Genomic DNA, 20614 nt, shown 5'->3' with positions numbered 1-20614 from the left:
GGGATGGCTCAGTGACTAAGCACACTAGCTGCTCTTGCGGAAGACCTGGTTCAGGTTCACAATAGTGTGTGTGTGTGTGTGTGTGTGTGTGTGTGTGAGAGAGAGAGAGAGAGAGAGAGAGAGAGAGAGAGAGAGAGAGAGAGAGAGAAAGAACACCTGGGCGGTGTACAGGTTTTTCCTCAGGTCCCAGAAAACCACGCCTTACCTGGGCTTCACCTCTTAAAGATAACTGGCTAACAAAGTTTTCCCCATCAATCCTGTAGTGCAAGCTTGGCTGAAATTTGCTATATAGCCTAGGTTGGCCTCAAAGTTGTGGCAATCCACCTCCTTCAGCCTCACAAGTGCTGGGATTAGAAGCAGGAGCTACAACCCCTGACTTTGATTTTCTGTCTTGATAGTAAACAAATAATGAGAAGTATTTAAATGGATAGTATCGTACAGTAAGTGATTCTGGCATCTCATTAGGTTACCTCACAAGGTTATTATAAAGTATAAGGATTAAGTAATATATACAATGTTTACAGATTTGGAATCAAAGTTAGCACCATGTAAGAACTATGGTTACTAAAGATTTACAAAATGAGTCATTGTTAACAATAGCATCCTCCACTCTGACTTCTAATATGTCATGAGCAGCAAGCTTTTGAGAAATGCAAAAGGAAAATTAGAGGTTTCTCCAATGTGAAAATAATGGCCTTGGAAATTAATTATCAATACCATCAAAGCAAAGGAAGGCCCAGGAGAAAACAGTAATGTCTTACGGAGCCAGACTTCCCACACTCTTCTCAGAGAAGGAGATGCTCACAAAATCTCTTTGGAAACAGCCCAGAAATAAGCCCTTGGATGTTGCTCAAATGATATTTGACCAAGGGTCCCAAGAATGCATGAGAAAGGGATAGTCTCCTTGATACATGATTCTGGGGGAATACTGATATTCCCAGGTTAGAGAGTGAAGTCAGATTGTCTTTCGACAATGCAGATAACAAATTAATTCTCAGCATTCAGGAGGTAAGGGCAAGAGAATTGTGAATTTAGAGCCATATATGAGTTTCAGGAAAGCACTGTTTTAAAAAAGAAAAGAAAAAATGAAAAAAAATAAAAGCCAGTATCCACCATGGTGGATGGTGGTGCACACCTGTAATCCCAGCTATTTGGGAGGCTGAGACAGGAGAATAACAAGTTTGAGGCTAGCCTCAGTTCCACAAAGAGATTCAATTTTAAAAGCAAAACAAATAAACACACACATTTCTTTATGGCAAAAAGGCACAACAGGACAAGCAAGATAACAATCTAAAAAGCTTCATCATAAAACAAATCAAAACAAAAACAAGTCACAAATGAAAAGACAACTTGCAAAATAGGAGGTAGTATTTTCAAACTGGGTATTTGATAGGGGATGAATAATCAAACATACAAGTAACTCCAACTGAGCCCGAATATCCCTGACTTAAGAAAGGGTAAACAAGCAGGTGCCAGGGCTCACACCCCCGATCCTAGCATGTGGGAGGCAGAGGCAGGAAGGGCGGTGACTGTGTGGCCAGTCCTGGTGTCCTAATTAGGGTTTCTGTTGCTGTGAAGAGACACCATGACCACAGCAACTCTTATAAAGGGAAATGTCTTCTTTTTTTGAGACAGGGTTTTTGAGAGCTCTGTGAGCTTTGGAGCCTGACTTGGAACTCCCTCTGTAGACCAGGCTGGCCTCGAACTCATAGAGATCTATTTGTCTCTGTGTTGGAATTAAAGGCATACGCCACCTTCTGGCTAAAGGAAAGCATTTAATTGTGGTGGTTCACTTACAGTTCAGAGATCCAATCTATTATCATCATGGTGGCATGCAGACAGACATGGAGCTAGAGAGATGGCAGAGAGTCCTATATCTTTCAGGCAACAGGAAATGGTCCCCCCCACAGTGACACCTACTCCAACAAGGCCACGCCTTACTTCGACAGGCCACACCTCCTAATAGTGCCACTCCTTTTGCAGGTCATTTTCTTTCAAACCATCACACCTAATTTCAGAAGGACAGTTTGTTTCAAAAAATAAAAATAAACCATTTTTTAAAGGACCCAGATACACATTTATCCAAATAAGATATATGAATATCCAAAAGGAATATGAAAAGATGTTTAACATCAGTAATCATAAAAGGAAGGGGGTTCAGCCAGATGGCTCAGTGGGTAAACAATTGAAGTGCAAACCTGATGACCTGGGTTCAATCCCTGGACCGGACCTAAAGGTGGAAGGAGAGAACAGACTCCAGAAAGTTGTCTTCTGACCTTCACATGTGCGTAATGGCACATATGCACACAGTGGCACACATACACCACGCACACACACACACACACACACACACACAGGAATAAAGAAATGTCAATCAAAACCATGGGGATCTATAATTTCACAATCATGCTAGAATAGTTATTAAGTAAACACAGGCCTCGCAAGATGGTTCTGTAGATAACCGAGTTTGCTGCCAAGCCTGACCATCTGAGCTTAATTCCCAGAATCCACAGGGTAGAAGGAGAGAACCAACTCCACAAAGTTGTCCTTGACCTCCTGCATATGTGTGTGTGAGTGTGTGTGCACTCAGTATTTGAACCCCGCCCCATCAAAAACCAAAATACCAACAAGGAATGGAGATGTGGTCCACGCCTAATGCTCTCTAGCATGCCTGAAGTACTGTGCTCAGTCCTCAGGAAGAATATACGAGGCAGAATCGACTTCTTATTCTGGCACTTGGGAAGTGCCAGAAGGGTCCACAAGTGGTTCAAGCTCACTCTTGGTTACACGGTGAGTTCAAGGCCAGCCTGGGCTATCGTGTAAGACCCAGAAACAAAACAAAAGTGTATGTTGTGTCAACAGAGATGAAATTATTTGGCATGGAAATGGCGAAAAGGAACCCTAGCCAAATTTTGCCAAAGATAGGCAAGACTTCATTGGAACTTTGAAATGAATTGCCTGACTTTAGCTGGAGCCCAAGAGACAACACTGGCTGAGAGATAAACTAAGGTGTTCTCTGAATAGAGGAAGAGGCAAGCTTTTTCTCAGCTTAATCTGCTGACCCAGGGTAAAGTAGCCCCTTCCTCCCGTAAATTTCTTTTTTCAGATTTATTATTTTATGGGTCTGAGTATTTTTCCTGCATGGATGTGTGTACACCATGTGTCCAAGGAGGCCAGAAGCATCACTATGCCCGTCTTCATTTTTGTGTGTCTGTGTGAATGAATGTCATATGTATATGGTACCTTCAGCAGCCAGAAAAGAGTGTTAGGTCCCCTGAAGCTGGAGTTGCAGGCTATTGTGAGTTGCCAGAGTTGGATGTGGGGACAGGTTCTCCTAAATAGCAGCAAGTGCTCTTAACTGTGGCGCGCTCTCTCTAGCCACTGGTGCTGACAGTGTTCTCCTCTGTCCTTGGGATTGAGCCCAGTGCTTCACACAAGCTAGGCAAGTGTTCTACTACTGTGTTATAGCACCCTCTTTTTATTTTGAGACAAGTTCTAAGCCCAAGCTAGTTTAGTCTTGAACTTGGGATCCTCCTGTTTCTCCAGTAACTTGGGTTTACAGGCCTGTGCCACCAGGTCTGGCAGGTTTGGTAATTTTTCATTGGCCAGCAGCACAGTTTCAGAAGATGCACCCTCCCCCCCCTCCCCCCAATTTCTCTCTGTAGCTCTGGCTGTCCTGAAACTCACACTGTAGATCAGGCTGGCCTCGAACTTAGGGATACACCAACCTCTGTCTCCCTAAGCGCTGGGATTTAAGGGCCACCAAGTCCTGGTGAAAGATGCTTTTCTCTTTATTGAAGGAATGGGCAAGTTGAGCTCTCTACTCATTCCAGAAACCGCTGAGTTCTTCTTGCAGCGGGTGCCATTGTCCTGTGCAAATCCTGGTGGTGTTGAAGGTTTGGGCCCTACAATAGCTTAAAGGACTTTTGGTTTACTGATTAATGGCATTCAGACTCCGTGTTCCTGGGAAGACGACTAGTCAAGTCAACTATCTAGAAAAACATTGAAGGGCCTGGAGAAAATGGCCAGATAATGGATAATGAATTGATTACATTGTAGCAATCTAATAGTCTGACTTTTTTTAAAAACAAGTTCTCAGCATATAAACTATACCTCGGGCTGCCAGGGCCTCCTAGTTTAAGAGCGCATTAGGAGAGGTGATAGAATGGCTGGACAAGCACCCTCGCAGGGTATCTACGGAGGCTGGGTGAAGGGCGAAGAGACACCCTCAGGGGGCATGGATGAAGCCGCATCCTTGAGGAGAGGACAAGGACCGTCGAGGCAGAGGAGCTGCCGCAGCTCCAGGCCTACCCCGGCAGGAGGAAGGTGGCCCGATCCTTGGCGGCGGCAATAACCGAGCAAGCGGTTCCGGACGCCGATCCCTCGGCCTCGCGCGCTCGCGCGCGCGGCATGATTTACGACAGATTGCTTTGCGGCTCGGGTCGCCTCGTGACTTGACTTACGGCGCCTCCTTCGGGTATGTGTGGACCTTCTTCCCGGCGTGCCCTGAGTCTGCGCCTCCGTCTCTCGTGCTTGGCCCCCTTCGACCTCCCGGTGCCGGGACTGAGCTCCTGCGTGCTCTGTGTTCCGAGGCGCGTAAGTGGGTGTTTCCGGCGGGGCGTGGGGCCCCGCCGACTGGACGTCCTCGGCGACTGCTGAACCTGTCCTCCTTGCGGGCTCCGCCGGCCGGGTCGGGGTGCTGGCCGCGGCCTTGGGAGGGCAGCCTGGAGGCGGTGGCGGTCACTGTCGGTGGCTGGGTGAAGTTGGGAAGAACCGGTGGACTTAGGGAATTTGACATTCAGGGAAGCCGCATAGTCCGCCTTTCTGGACTTCAAAAAAAGGCGTGCAGTAATACACTGACTTCACTCCTTGGAGGACCACAGTTTTGTGGTTACTAGTACATTTTCTGGGTTTCACAACCCCTCGCATTATCCAATTGCACACCATTTTCATCACCCCTAAGTAAATCCCGAAGCGCTAGTTAACTCCCCTCCTGTTGTCCTACTCCCAGCATCCCTTCTGCTTTGCATCTGTGAACTTTCCTGTTTCACCGGTGTGAAATGATACAGTGCTTTTAGTAAGCGTGTAGGGTCTGTTTCAGTTGAATCACTGTGTATCCGACTTTCACTGTCCATTGGTTGATGAGTTGATGGCTGATTCCACTTCCCTGCTGTTTGTAGCAGCGTACAAATAGATGTGCGGGTATCTGTAGTTGGGTCTAGAATCCTTTGGGCATAAGCATACGAGAGGGTTAGCTGGGCCATGAGGTAAAGAACTCTCTTTAGTTCTTTGAGATATGCTCAACACTAATTTCTGAATTGGTTGCACTAATTTATATTCCCACCAACAAATCCTCCCTCCTAGCCAATTACTGTTTTCTTGTTGACAGTCATTCTGACTGGAATGAGGTGGAATCTCAGTAGTTTTAGCTTACATTTCTTTGGTGGCTAAAGATGTTGAACACTTAAGCCGTATCATTGGCCTGGGCCAGGCTGGCAGGTTCAGTGGTTTCTGCTCTTGGGGAGAACTGGCTCAGGTGCCTACAGCCACATTTAGCCCCAACTCCAGGGGATCTGATGCTTCTGGCCTCCACGGGCACCTTCACTCATTCACATACCCACACACAGACACATACATACGGAATTAAAATTGATTTTAAAAAGATTTGAACTTAGCTGGGTGGTGGTGGTGCACACCTTTAATCCCAGCCCTTGGGAGGCAGAGGCAGGTGGATTTCTGTGAGTTCAAGGCCAGCCTGGTCTACAGTGTGAGTTCCAGGACAGCTAGGACTGTTAGATTGAGAAACCCTGTCTCAAAAAAAAAAAAAGAACTATTAGAACATCTTCCACAGAGAACATCTCAGAAGAGTCGGAAAGATCGTAAGGACCAGAAGACCAGGAAGTCTGCTGTAACAGTGTCTTTTACATGACAAGGACATTACACTATGTGACATCTCAGTATTGCTGCCTTACTAAAACATGGGCAGCTACAGCACCAGTTGACATGCCAAGTTGGAGGAGGGGTGGAAGCTCTCACAGGGCTCCACCTCTAGATGAAGAGCTATAGGCGATTGTTGAAGGAGGGAGAATAAGTCTTTCACAGAAAGTACCAAGTGATCAGCCCTGAAATCATAGACATACATGCCCCATTAAACAGACTCAGTAGGCTTGTGTCTATATGTTTATTCATGTATGTATGGTTTTTATGTGTGTAAAAGGAAGAAAGCCATGAAGTTTGTGGGTGGAGGAGCTATGGGAGGTATTGGAGGTGAGGATTATGTGAAATTATGCATAGCAAGAATTTTGTAATACTGATAACATTGTAATGCTGATATAACACCGTATGTTCTCAGTGTAGCATTTACCTTTTCTAGCCCACAATAGTAAATGTGTTAGCTGGAAGAATAGCTAGGTTTATCTATGTCTTGGCAGACCCTACCTGACCCCTGACCCCTGACCCCTGAGAGACATTATTCCCTAAGTAAGTGCTTTATTTGATTTGCTTTTTCCTCTGTTTTTTTTTAACTTTATATTAATGTTTTATTTGTTTGTTTTCAACCCAGTTTGGTAATGTCAACCAACTTGGGTCAACCAACTTGGGACTTTTTTCTTTTTTCTTTTTTTTTTAATTTTATTTTATGTGCATCAGTGTTTTGCCATAAGCATTGGGTCCCGTGGAGCTGGAGTTACAGACAGTTGTGAGCTGCCATGTGGGTGCTGGGAATTGAACACAGGACCTCTGAAAGAGCAGTCAGTGCTCTTAACTCCTGAGCCATCTCTCCAGCCCAATTATTTTTTAAGTGAAGAAATAACAGATATTTCTATTTGCAGATGCCAACAACCTATACTTAAAACACCACAAAGACTATACCAGAATATTCTTGAAGATGTGATAAATGATTTCAGAAGGCCACAAAATATATAATCAGCATACAGAAATCAAAGTCTATTTCATAGTACAAGCTAAGAAAGAAAACAATAAAAATTTACAATACTTACATTAAAATAAAACAAAAACTAGCCAGCCAAAACCCAGATGTATAACAGAACACAGGAAGTTCTTATCTTTGCTTCTTCTCTGAATCTGTCCCCTAATCCTCTCCCCGTTACTGCTTTATTTATACAGAGTCAACATGGCTGGAGCTGAGGAAGCGGTCCACGGAGGTTGTGACAACCATTCTCCCTTTGCTGGTGGGAAGTCTGTGCTGTGCTTTGGGCAGGTAACTAGTTGCTTCATTCTGAAGTCTAAGTGAGGAGAGTTAGGATGAAGTGATAATGTCCTTATGCATGTGAGCCTTTTTGGACTCCCTTCTCCTTTGATGCAGTGTTTCAGGGGCTTTGCTGTTTTGGTTTGCAGCACTGAGGATTGAATTTAGAGCTCCACCACTGAGCTATTGTATCCCCAGCATGGTGCTATATTTTGTCGTTTTGTTCCAGAGTCTTTAGTGACTTAGTGTACTGGTGAACTTTGCAGTAAAGTCTCGTAGTAGGGCTAGGGAGGTCGCCCAGCAGATGGCACCTGCTGCTAAGCCTGATGACCTGAGATCTGTCCTTGGGATCCCCATGATAGAGGGAGAACTGACTCCTGATCGTTGTCCTCTGAGTTCATGCTCACACTGTGCTACTGTGCACTTATGTATACATATGCAAAATAAATACATTTTAGAAATGTAATAAAAAATTTAAAAACTTGTAGTACAAGGAATTACATTTAGGTGTAAATTTTTGTGTTCACGTGTCATAAAATTTTACCCTATTTGAATGTATAATGTAGATAGAGTATGGTACATGTATGTGAGGCCTCTCTCTGTGTAGCAATTGTGTATGAACTGGGCCGTGGTTGTGCACGCCTCTAATCCCAGCACTCAGGAGGCAGAGGCAGGTAGATATCTATGAGTTTGAAGCCAGCCTGGTCTACAAGAGCTAATTCCAGGACAGGCTCCAAAGCTACAGAGAAACCCTGTCTCCAAAAACAAAAAACAACAACAACAAAAAAAGAAATTGAGTGAAAGATTCTTGTTTTGTCTACCCAAATTCTGTCTTTATCAAAGAATTGTTAGGACTTACCTAATTTAAACAGGACAGGGAATAAACCCCAAAGATCAACCATGATATATTTGTCTCCTGAGAGATGGGAATTGTGGAAGTGGATATTGTAAGAGCTCTGCTCCTTTGCCTTGCCTGTGGAGTGAGGTTTGGGCTCTGAGGTGGTAAATTGGGTTTCCTAGCTCTGCTTTAGAGAATTAGAGCTCCCTCAGTGAGAGAGCTTGCTTAGCCTGTAGGAGACCTTGGGGTCTGTCCCTAGCTCCACAAAGCAAAAAAAAAAAAAAAAAAACAAAAAAAACCAAAAACCAAAACCTAACCTAGCTTGAGTAAGTTTAAAAAGGATAGCAGCAATACTTTAAAAGCAAAATTTTTGTATTAATTTTTTTGTTTTTGTTTTTCTTGACAGGGCCTCTCTACAGAGCCCTAGCTGTCTTAGAACTCAGTAGACAGGCTGATCTCAAACTCACAGAGATTCACTTGCCTCTACCTCCCAAGTACTGGGATTAAAAAGGTATGCCACCATGACCTGTTTACATTTCTTTTTTTTTTTTGGTTTTTGGAGACAAGGTTTCTTTGTGTAGCCCTGGCTGTCCTGGAACTTACTCCGTAGATCAGGCTGGCCTCAAACTCAAAGAGCTCCGTCTGCCTTTCCCTCCTCAGTGCTGGGATTAAAGGTGTGCACCACCACTACCTGACTTAAAGCAATGTGTAATGTGTGCATAAAGTTAGGCTTTCTTATAGGCTACCATTCGATGCTTTGATACATGTATGCATGATATGTCCAGTACTTTTCCCTGGGCTGAGGGTGGAACCTAGAGCCTCATGTGTGCTAGGTGGGTTCTCTAATCTACAGTCAGCTCTTCTCAGTTCTCAAGAATGGGAAAGGGAGCTGTGTCAGGAAACTCAGGGAGGGATTCGCTGTGAGAGGAACGGCGCAGAAAGCAATTAGATTTCCCCTTCTGGATTGTAGAGCCAGTACACGGCCGAAGAGTACCAGGCCATCCAGAGGGCACTGAGGCAGAGGCTGGGCCCAGAGTACATCAGTAGCCGCATGGCTGGCGGAGGCCAGAAGGTAAGTTGAGTCTTGGGCACATATCTAGCAGTTGATATAGAAATTCTGCCTGTTGGTTTTACTAGATTCCATAGATTCAGAGGCCCTTGTTCCCTATTACTAGAGACCTCCTCGTATCTCTGGAAGGGGTGGGTTTCAGACTTCTTTGTCATTTGTAGTGGCCCAAACACTGTCTTGAGATTGCTGTAAATTCCATGTTGAGATTTTCATATCATCTTTAAATGTTCACTTTACCACTTGCTTCTAATTTCATTCCATTTCATTTCCTTCCTTCCTTCCTTCCTTCCTTCCTTCCTTCCTTCCTTCCTTCCTTCCTTCCTTCCTTCCTTCCTTCCTTCGTCCATCCATTCATTCTTTGAGGTTTTTTTCAGACAACGTTTCTCTGTATAGCCCTGGCTGTCCTGGAACTCGCTTTATAGACCAGGCCTTAAACTTAGAGAGATCCTCCTGCCTCTGCCTCCCAAGTGCTGGGTTTAAAGGCATGTGCAACTGTAGCAGACTTTCTTTTGGGTCACCATCAACTCCCAGATCGTGACATGGGGAATTACTATTAGTTGTGAATGTTGAGCCTTATCTTCTCCCACTAGCTATTATAACTTATTTTAACCTGTTTATCTTCATCTTCATTTTGCCTTGGACTTTTTACTTTTTTTCTTTCTATATGTCGTAGTCCATGTCTGTCTGTCTGTCTGGCAGCTGTCTGCCTTCTGGGCCCAGATGTGTTCCTCGCTTTTTCCCTTGTCCTCTTTCCTCTCAAGCCAAGATTTCTTCCCCCTTTTATTTTTTCTGCCCACCAGCCCCATCTGTCCCTCCTCTACCTATCTATTGTCTATTCAGCTTTTTATTAGGCCAGTCAGGTGCCTAAGGTAGGCAAGGTGAAACAGCAACACATCTTTATGTAATTAAACAAATGTAGCACATCTATGCACAGTTAAAGTCCCACAATAAGCCAGCATACCAAACCCTGCTTCCAGTTTTAACAACCTTCTGTTGCTGAAGGACGGAGTCCTGGCCTCCTGCTGGAAAGCATACACTGCCCCTGATCTGCTCATGCTGAAGCTCTGTGTGTAGTTTTGGTCCTCTGGAAGCTGTGCCGTAGGTCAGCCTGAAGTTCCTGAGGCTGGTCCCTTCCCAGAGATTGACTGGTAGTTCTAGTTTGATTTTTCCAAAAGTCTCTGAAATACTTGCATTGAGATTTCCTGTGGAAAGGAAGTTTTGCCAAAAACATACGAGGAATAAATGAATTTTAATTGACACTTAAAAATACCAACACCAAAGACATTTTAATAGCCTTTTCTTAAAAATGTATTTTTTAGGTGTGTTATATTGAAGGTCATCGGGTGATTAACCTGGCCAATGAGATGTTTGGTTACAATGGCTGGGCACACTCCATCACCCAGCAGAATGTGGGTATGTTCCCTGCGTGTGCTGACTGCTTTGTGCTTGTTATTTCATAACTGTTTTTCCCTACTCAGAGTTTAGTGGGTTTGGGTAGGTGGGTTTGGTTGCCAGCCAAGGAAAGTAACTAGGTGCAGGGATCAGTGTCTTTCCAACTGGTTCTCTTTCCCATCCCTAGATTTTGTTGACCTCAACAATGGCAAATTCTACGTGGGAGTCTGTGCATTTGTAAGGGTGCAGTTAAAGGTGAGGGGGTGGGGTGCCACTGCTGCCTGGGAGGACTGAGTAGACAGAGTGAGCAGGGAGGGAGTCTTGAGTGTAGACCTGGGGTGTGTCTTAACCTGGGTGCCTAGGATGGCAGTATTCAAATGTCCTGTGCACCTGCCCTCAGGAGAGTGTTGACAGGGTGTGCTGTGTCTTAACTCATCTTATGTTGATACACAAAAGTTTGACCACATAAATACAAAAGGAGTGTGTGTGTGTATGTGTGTAAGTGTGGTGTAACTTAACAGTGGAAAATATTTATAATGTAACAATCTAAGTGCCATAGGGGATTAAATGCTATCATTTATTTGAAGTAGTGCTGTGTCCCACGGCCCTTCAGTTTAGATCAGCGGTTCTCAACCTATGGGTGGTCGAACGACCCTTTCACAGAGGTCACCTAAGACAGCTGCATATCAGATATTTGCATTCCGATTCATAACAGTAGCAAAATTACAGATATGAAGTAGCAATAAAATACTATTATGGCTGAAGGTCCCCGCAACCCAAGGAACATTAAAGGGTCGCAGCATCAGGAAGGCTGAGAACCCCTGCTCTAGACATCTCACTATGCAGGTCCCTGGGTGCCGGAGGCTCAGGCTTCTTTCTTTGCCTCCTGTGTACTGAAATGACACGCATGTGCTCCCACCAGCTTCAGAAAGTGTCAGTATGTAGAGCCTAGGTTATGCTGAAACTGGTGGTCTCACCTCTTACCGTCTGAGTGCCCAGTTACAGGGCTGTGCTGTCCTGCTAAGCTGCACTCTTATCAGAAATGTCATTGTCCTAATATATTTATGACTGGAAATTCCATTTATAACTCCATTGTGTGTCTAGAATACATTTTGTGTGTGTGTGTGTGTATATATATATATATATATATATATATATATAGAGAGAGAGAGAGAGAGAGAGAGAGAGAGAAATAAATAAATAAACTGGTTTTGGTCAATTTCTATTGACGTCACAGCTTTAAAGACTTTGGCACTGACCACAAGCATGTTTCCAGGCAGATCTGTTCCAGACAACACTTCTAGAAGTTGATATCTTTTTTTTTTTTTTTTTTTTAGTTTTTCGAGAAAGGGTTACTCTGTAGCTTTGGAGCCTTCCTGAAACTAGCTCTTGTAGACCAGGCTGGCCTCGAACTCACAGAGATCCTCCTGCCTCTGCCTCCCGAGTGCTGGGATTAAAGGTGCGCACCACCACCGCCCGGCTAGAAATTGATATCTTAAACTCTGTGCTGTTGTCTTTTCAGTAGGGTCCTGGCACCACAGCTTGGGAGGTGGTGGGGGTGGTAGTGGTGTTGGTTTCATTTTTTTTGAGTGCTCAGGGAAGGGGACCACAGCTCCCATATTAGAGCTCCAACAATGTCCCTTTCTACCTCAGGATGGGTCCTATCATGAGGACGTGGGTTATGGAGTTAGTGAGGGCCTCAGGTCAAAGGCTTTGTCGCTGGAGAAGGCTAGGAAGGAAGCTGTGACTGATGGGCTGAAGCGGGCACTCAGGTAAGAAGGAGCTGGGCTCCAGCCACTTTTCATGTCAGCTCATCTTTCAGAAGTGGCACGTTTCCTTGGGTCGGAGATCTAATAACGTGGAGAAGATGTCTCATTCTATCCTGATGCTGTGTTTCCTTGCTTGCTTCTGTACTTTGCCGTGGGTGCAGGACTGAATCTGACTACACTGTCTGCAGTGCTGGGTCCTCTCTTCCCTCCCAGGAAGGGCTCAAAGGCCTTGCAGCTTTTCAGTTTTTACAGCAAATGTCCGAATACACTGACTCAAAGTTTAGTTTGCCTCAGTTCAGGATTGATTGGCCATATTGCTGTGGGTCTGGGGTGGAGCGGTTAAAAAACAAACAAAATACCCCAGAAAACAAACCCTGTGATCTTACTCCCAGATGGCAAATCTGCAGTGACCTAACACCTTCTTCCACTGGCCCCCAGCTCCTAAGATCCCATCAGTTCTGCCCCACTCCCTAGAGGCCTGGCTTTTAGCAGGTGGGTTGTGCTGGGGGGGGGGCTTCATAGCACTCAATGTCCCCTTGGGAAATCTGTGTCAGGTCACTGCTGTGCTCTCAGAAGCTAGTGTAATGCAGGAATGTGACATGGTCCATTGTGTCTCACTGAACTAGGGCCCATTTCCTCTCCTGTGTTGCAGCTTTGTAGTGTTGTGATTGTCAGATGTAACTGAACTGTCTGGCTTTTTGTCACTGTAGGAGTTTTGGGAATGCACTTGGAAACTGCATTCTGGACAAAGACTACCTGAGGTCACTAAATAAGCTTCCACGACAGGTATGTTAACAGAGAGGCGTGGGGTGCGGGCAGCTTGCTATCATAGCACGCAACTTCTCCAGTATGTCCTTGAGTGTAGTCACAGGAAGGAGAAGCGAGGTCTCAGCGTTTGGCAGCATCTAGAATAGTTATTTCAGATTCAGAAGGTTGATGCTAGCAGATGTGACCTGGCCAGGTTTCTAATGCCCCTCATGTACAGAGAGCCGTGCAGGGTCTTCTCACACTATTGCTGTTCCCTATGTGTGTTCACACTAGCCTTCTTTCTGCTCTTAGCTCTGGTGGCTGTGAGGTGCATACCTCCATTCTGTCTGTCACCTATCTATGGGATCTTAGTTCTAGCCTCAGGAGTGCTGTGTGGTAGATGTGGCTAGAGTTGCAGTAATTGGGGCAGATTTGGTGTCTGCCTGGCAGAATCGTTGCCTCTGTCTCCTTGAGAGCTTTGTCAGGTGCTACCCCATCCTTTCATCACAGGACCCAGTGGAGTGTTATTTGGCTTCTGACAAGATTTTCCTCTTTTCCTCGTGTGTGTGTATGTGTGTACACGCCAGTCCTGAGAACATACACTGTGGTTGTCTATCTACCTCTTGACTGTTGTATTGCTGCTGTGAACACAGATGTATAAATTTCCGTAGAAGCTCTGTCTTTGGTTTTTTGATAGGTACCTACAAGTGTGAGTACTGGGTCATGTGTCTCCTATCTTGTTTCTTTCGAGAAATCTCCATACTGAAACAGTACATACTGTACAGTCGTTCTCTCCATGACCTTACTCTTCTGTGGTCCTAGTAGAGTCTGCTTCATACATCCCTGATGTCAGCATGTTGTTGTGTTTCAAAAGCTTGTTGGCCATTTGGGAATCGTTTTTTGGGAGATTGAAGTTCATTGCCATTTTTAATGGGTTATTCGATATTTTTACTGTTGAGTTATGGTAGCTCTTTAAATATTCTTGACATTAAATACTTTATCTGTTAATAATATATACAAATGTTTTCTCCCATTCCATATATGTTTTAAGGTTATTTTTATTTTGGTTTATATTTTATTTTGGTTTATTTTTTGTTATTTTGAGACAGGGTTTGTTCTGTGTAGCCCTGGCTGTCCTGGAATTTACTCAAACTCTGAGCCACTTGCCTCTTGCTTCCAAGTGCTGGGATTAAAGGCTGGCACCACCACTGCCCAATGCTATTAGTGTCTTTTTTGAATAATTTAATTTTATTTCATGTACATTAGAGTTTTGTATGAAGGTAATGCATCTGTTGGAACTGGACTTACAGACTTGCCAAGTGTTTGCTGAGTCGCCGCTGGAAGTTGAACCTGGGTTCTGAATGCTCTTAACCACTGATCCCCACTTTTGATGTCTTATCAAGAGATCATCACCATATCCAGTGCTGTGAAGCATTTTCAGTTTTTTTTTTTTCCTAAGAGTTTGGAGTCCTACACTTAGGACTTTAGTTTGTTTTGAGCTGGTTCTTCTGAAAAGTATAGGACATTTTCCAACCTCATCCTTTGGTCAGGGGACCAGGTTTCTCAGCAGTGTTTACTGACTCCTCTCCCCATGTGATAGTACATGTTCATGTGTATGTGTGCATCTGCCTGTGGAGGCTAGAGGTAAGATGTTAGCTGTCTTTCTCAGTTGCTCTACCTTATATTTGAGACAGGGTCTCTAACTGACCTGAAGTTCAGCAGTTAGGATGCACTGGTTGGCCTTTGAGCCCAAGGGATCCTTCAGGGTACTTCACCCAGCTTTTATATGGGTGCTGAAGATCAAACTCGGTCCTTATAGGTGACAATATAGTTGGATACGATTTTCGTAATTCACTCATCAAATCTTTTGTCTTCTTAAATTTTTGTTATTTTTATTGTGTGTGCACAGGTGCTCCCGGAGAACAAAGGAATTAGATTTCCCTGGAGCCTGAGATTCAGGCCTCTGCAGGAGCAATATATGCTGAGCCAGCTCTTTAACTCCCAATCTGTGTTTTTTAAAAAACTAAGATTTAACCTATTTACATTTAAAACAATTACTGATAGGATAGTTACTATTTCCATTTTGCTGATTTTCCGCATAGCTTATAGTTTTTTTTTTTTGTTCTTGGACCTTTGCCTTCCTTTGTTTTGAATTTTTTGTATGGCTGACTTGATTCTTGATATTTCCATTGTGTACATCCTTAGATAATTTCCTTGTAGTTTCCATTGCAGTTGCATAAATCATGTTAGTGTTAATAGTTGTTTTAAAATGATATCAGTTTAACTCCAGTTGATAAGACTTTATATATGATATATTCATTGCCGTAGGCTTGAGTTTTGTTGACTCAGGGTCTTAGGGTATAGCTGAGGCTGGTCTGGAACTCAGAGCTGCCTGCCTCTGCATCCCAAGTGCTGGGATTAAGGGTGTGCCCCACCATATCAGGCAGGTTTTTTTTTGTTTGTTTGTTCGTTTGAGACAGGCTTTCTCTGTAGCTTTGGAGCCTATCCTGGAACTAGTTCTTGTAGACCAGGCTGGCCTCGAACTCACAGAGATACGCCTGCCTCTGCCTCCTGAGTACTAGGATTAAAGGTGTGCACCACCACCGCCTGCTGGTTTTTTTTAATTAAAATTTTTCTTTTATTGCTTTGCTCTTTAAATTCTGTGTAGGAGCATTACAGTGACATTTTTCTGTGTATACCAGTGTTTTTCGGAGAACTTTGTATTTCTTTGTCTTTGTGCTGCTAGTCTTTTTGAATCTGAAGGACTTTATTTTCTTTTCCTTCCCCTCTTCCTTCTGCCTTCCTAACAGTTCTCTTTCCTTTTTTCTAAGATAGTGTCTCAAGGTGTAGCTCAGGTTGGCCTTGAGCTTGCAGCTATTCACTGCCTGTGCCTCCTAAAGTGCTGGATTATAGGTATGTGCCACTGTGCAAAGGAAAAGGGATAGGCAGAACACAAAGATCAGCCACCAAGGAAAGAGTCAATCTAGACTATATAGACTATATTCATCAAAAGCATTTAATCTTTATTGAAACTTAATACTAATACAGAATAGTTCAAAATACAAATGAATTGCTCTTGTTAAAATATGTCAGATGCCACTGGGTAGTGGTGGCGCATGCCTTTAATCCCAGCACTCGGGAGGCAGAGGCAGGCAGATCTCTTTGAGTTCGAGACCAGCCTGGTGTACACAGTAAGTTCCACAACTGGCTACATAGCTTACATAGCTACTGAGAAACCCTGTCTTGGGGAAAAAAACAAACAAACCATAAAACAACAACAATAACAATAATGTCAGTTATCTGCAGCCCCAGCTGCTCAGCCTTGCCTGGGCCCAGGAGTTTGCCATCAGTGTGGGAAACAGACCCAAGTAGAAAAACAAACCAACCAGCTTGGAAGTTGTGGGTCATTTCTGTCAGCTTTTGGTGGGGCTAAGAAAACCGGTCAAGGATCATCAAGCAATATGTCTGCGGATGTGCATGACCAGGGGGAAGGAAAGCTGGATATGGGGTGCATTCAGTTTTTCTACCTCTTTCACTTTCTTTCTAGCTCCCTCTCGAAGTGGATTTAGCTAAAACAAAGAGAGAAGATTTTGAACCATCTGTGGAACAGGCAAGATATAACAGCTGCCGGCAGAATGAAGCACTGGGACCCTCAAAACCACAAGAAGCAACTTCCCCTTGCAGACCAAGCCACCCACATGATTTGGACAGTAGGCTGCAGGGGGCTAAGGACTGCAGCAGCTCCTGGTACTGGACTCAGGTTCCTTCCCTTTCCTCTTCTGCCCCTTCTAGCCTGGCTTTGGTTGCTTCCACTCCTGCCTTTGAAACCAACTGGTTTGTGTGCTTCTTCAAACTGGGTCCTTTGTGGTTAACTTGGTTTGCAGCAGTCTGGCCGCCACCAGGGAGAGTGATGCCATTCACCAGCGGAAGCTCCGGAAGCTCCGGCAGAAACAGCTGCAGCAGCAGTTCCGCCAGCGAATGGAGGCTCGCCTGCAGGGCCAGGCACCTGCTGCAGAGGTGGAAGCCGAACCTGAGGGTGTGTGAGGATGTGTGAGGGGGAGACTGTGACTCACTCCAGGCCGTGCCTCGCTAGGGCTTCTCAGAGTTCCATGTAGGACAGATGACCCCATGGAATTAGTATGGTAAAATATGCTCTGCTCCTTCCCAGTTCTAAAGACAAGGGGATTTTCAGGGAGGTCAACGGCCATGATTGGCATAATCTGCACCACTTGGGAGGCAGAGGCAGGTGGATCTGTGAGTTCCAAGTTGACCTGGAATACATAATGAGGCCTCTCCCTGTCTTCTGGAATTTGAAATTTAAAGTAAAGAATTGCTTTGTCTCTGCATTAGGAAACTTGCCTCTTGGATGGCTTTGGAATATAAGACAAAGCTGAAAGATAACTGGAACTTTTAGCAGATTATTTACCCAGGAGCTTAAATTAACCTGAGCTTGGATTTCACAGAATTAGATATTTCTGATGTGCAGACATTTGCTAAGGACTTTTCAGGTTCAGAGAACATTTGCCCTTTTTCTCTGTGTAGTGAAGGTGCAAGAGACAGGTTATATGCTGGGTTTATTCTCACCCCTTAACCCAATGCAACATTAATGTAGGAAAAAAACAAACTAAAACATATTCATCATTCTGGGCACATCCTGAGTAATGAGTTAGCCTAAAAGTTTGGCTTCTGGCAATGCCAGGAGCTTGAAGGACAGGGATGGGATTCAGGATGCACTGCTTTGTTCCAGAACCACTGGGCTGGAAGACTCCTACCACCCCCCTGCCTTTGCTGTTGACGGGAAAATGGGTTGGTGGTGTTGCTCAGACGGTAAAATGTTTGCCTGGTGTCCCAAGTTCTGGTGTTGTGGTACCACACTGCTGTTATACTAGGAGAATCAGATATTCAAGATCATCTTGGCTGTATAGGAGTTTAAGGCCTGCCAGAGCTACATGAGAGACCCTATCTCTCAAAAACAAAATACCAAAGAAAACACCTGGTTCTCCCCCCTGTAGTAGACATACAGAGTTGGAGGTAGGCCTGGGAGTTAGGAACCTGAACACTCAAGGTATATCTTGCAAGAGGGAATAGACTTCATAGGGAGTTGACAGATTAATGTGACCTCTGGCTTGTCCTTTGTCTCCTGTGCACACTGTAGCAGTGCTTCCAGCCCCTCCTCCGAAACACAGCACCCCCATAACTGCTGCTTCAGAACTCCTCAGGGAGAAAGCCATCTTCCCAGGTAAATCACTTAAGAATTAACCAGTAAACACTTAGGAGTATGTATGAGTTACTCTGCTGTGTGCTTTTTGGCAGATATAGAACTCATTTTTTGGGGGAGGGTTAGGTGCAGTACTGGGATTAAACCTGTGCCCTTGTGACACTAGGCAGGTGCTTTACCATTGAACTATATACACAGCCCATAGATTTCATCTTGTAGTCAGTTCTCTCCTATTACCATGCGGGTCCTGGGTCTTGAACTCAGGTTGTTAGATTTGGTGGCAAGTGACTTTACCTGATTAGCCATCTCTCTACAACTTATCTGATTTTTAGTGCTGTAAAGATTTATAAAAATAGAAAGAAGTCCCCAAATTGACTGACAGGGGATCTGATACATGTTCTCTAACAAAAGAAAAGACTTGGGGTATTTGTCGGAACAAAAAAAATTGCAGATTTATGAGAGGGAACTGAAAGCCTGATTTTTTTTTCTTTTTTAACCATGAGACAGGGTCTTACTGTCTGTTGTGAAGCTGTCCACCTTCCTGCTGCCATGTGCAAAACATGAAAGCTGTTATAATACTGTGATTCTCTCCATAGACAACCCTGAAGACAACCCTGAAATGTGGGACCTGACTCCAGATTTAGAGGACATTATTAAGCCTTTGTCTAGACCAGAACCACCCCAAACTTCTACCACCCGAGCCCTTAACAACCAGGAGGTGATTCAGGATGGTGTCCTACACAGCCTTTGCCACCAGATGCCACCAGAAAAACCTGGAGCTGGGTACCCGCAGACTTGCAGTACTCACCAGCATGTACTAGGTAGCAGAGATCTTTGGAAGAAAATCCTGGGTTTAATTCTATAAAATCTAAAGGGAGGGAGCTAGTTCATTTTAAGAAGTTGCATTAGGGTGACTAGAAAGATGGCTCAGCAGTTAACAGTGCATACTATTCTTGTAGAGGACCAGGATTTAGCTCCTAGCACACATGTATTACCTCACAGCTGCCTACAACTCTAGGTCCAAGGGATTGGACACCCTCTTTTGTTGGGAGAAATGGTACACAGTGGCAACATGCCTGTAATCCCAGCACTCAGGAGGCTTAGACAAGAGGATTTCTGTTGAGTCTGAGGCCAGCCTGAGCTGTATAGTCAAGTATAGGTGAGTTCTGTGGGCTGGGTATTTAGCTCAATACTAAACTTGCTTAGTGTGTTGCACGGCTCTGGGTACAATCAGGCCAGTGAGGACTACATATTAACATCTTTATCAAAAAGAAAAAGGAAAAGCTGGATGGAATGCTAAGGCAGCAAGCAGTGCAGGTGAAGAGTATTTGAGCTAGTGGCTCTTGATTTCAGGTCCAGATCTACTCTTTAGATCTAGGATGAGGTGTGCCCAACCTGAGATGAGACTCTATGAATGCAGCCCAATACAAACTTACATTCTTTTTTTTTTTTGTAATTTGAGTAGCTCTTGCTGAACTTTGATCAAAGTGTTTTATAATGTTAAAATGCATGCTTGTAGGAAGCAAAGGCCTGACTAGATCTAGAGAAGTGTCATGAGAATGACAAACAGTGGTCATTCTCATTCTGTGTATTGTCTGAATAAGAGTTGCTAGCCTATACAATCCAGTAATGATTAGATTAGCTGCTGCTGAAAGTCAAGGCTGCTTCATTTTAACTATTTATCTTTTACAGGAAACTCTGACTCTCATAGGAAGATCCAGGACCTGAAGAAAAGGAAACTGGATCCATCCTGAAGCTCAAGACATGACGATTCTGTCACAGGAAGTTTGGTCACAAAATTGTTCTCAAGGCTTTCTTTTGAACTTATTAGAGTACTAGAGTACTTTAAAGAGGTTGTCATACCCTATGATGGGAGGGAGGCAAACAGATAAAATGCCTCTCCATTGGCTCTGCATTTTCTCAGTACTATTCATTCAGGCTACCTTTTAGTGATGCAACCCATCTAAGCACCAGCTTGATCATCACCTTCATTAAATTACATGTTAGCTCATCTCTCCTTTTGTTTTCCACTAAGTGTTAACCAATCAGGCCATGGAGGTGGTTCAGGATCACACATGGATTCAAGTCAACAGAACCCTCTCTTTATCTAGAGAGAAGTACCAACACGTACAGTGGGTGCTTTCGCATCTCTGATTTAGGTCTTCTCCATTCTCTGCGCTTACCATGTCCTGTGGTTGTATGTGGTTTGTATACAGCAAGAAGGCCAGCATGAATTTTTTTTTCAATTTTATATGATTAAGTTATAATAAAGACTACATCTCAACAGTTGCCGCCTTTATTTTATTTGTTTTGGTTTGGTTTTTTGAGACAGAGTTTCTCTGTGTAACAGCCCTCGCTGTCCTGGAACTTACTT

At 44.2% G+C, this 20614-nt stretch overlaps 1 protein-coding gene across 4 annotated transcripts; it reads left to right on the top strand.

Annotated features, from left to right (window-relative positions):
* Nucleotides 1-4454: 4454 nt before the first annotated feature.
* Rad52 (RAD52 DNA repair protein) lies at nucleotides 4455-20526 on the top strand. 4 transcript variants are annotated; one of them, XM_048444379.3, is made up of 12 exons: nucleotides 4455-4592; nucleotides 7126-7219; nucleotides 9016-9117; nucleotides 10434-10527; nucleotides 10694-10761; nucleotides 12160-12278; nucleotides 12986-13061; nucleotides 16570-16769; nucleotides 16910-17058; nucleotides 18178-18261; nucleotides 18837-19061; nucleotides 19933-20526. In XM_048444379.3, exons 1-12 carry the CDS (start codon nucleotides 4480-4482, stop codon nucleotides 19992-19994), a joined length of 1386 nt encoding a protein of 461 aa, XP_048300336.1. In that variant the 5' UTR covers nucleotides 4455-4479; the 3' UTR covers nucleotides 19995-20526. The 4 variants fall into 4 exon arrangements, with proteins under 4 accessions (XP_048300336.1, XP_048300335.1, XP_048300337.1 ...); XM_048444378.3 differs by having other exon boundaries at nucleotides 16907-17058; XM_048444380.3 differs by having other exon boundaries at nucleotides 4465-4596; nucleotides 16907-17058.
* The last annotated feature ends 88 nt before the right edge of the window (nucleotides 20527-20614 follow it).

This window comes from Myodes glareolus, chromosome 3, assembly GCF_982192425.1.
Source record: "Myodes glareolus chromosome 3, mMyoGla1.1, whole genome shotgun sequence".
Lineage (NCBI taxonomy): Eukaryota > Metazoa > Chordata > Mammalia > Rodentia > Cricetidae > Myodes > Myodes glareolus.
The sequence above is the reverse complement of the archived record's forward strand: the minus strand, read 5'-3'. Positions and strand labels throughout refer to the sequence as shown.

Excerpts from the sequence above, each read along its gene's own strand:
- Rad52 (XM_048444378.3), top strand. The coding sequence starts at position 4,480 with ATGTGTGGACCTTCTTCCCGGCGTGCCCTGAGTCTGCGCCTCCGTCTC. Across the intron at positions 10,528-10,693 it reads CATCACCCAGCAGAATGTGG|ATTTTGTTGACCTCAACAAT; the intron begins GTATGTTCCCTG and ends TCCCATCCCTAG. Across the intron at positions 19,062-19,932 it reads TACTCACCAGCATGTACTAG|GAAACTCTGACTCTCATAGG; the intron begins GTAGCAGAGATC and ends TATCTTTTACAG.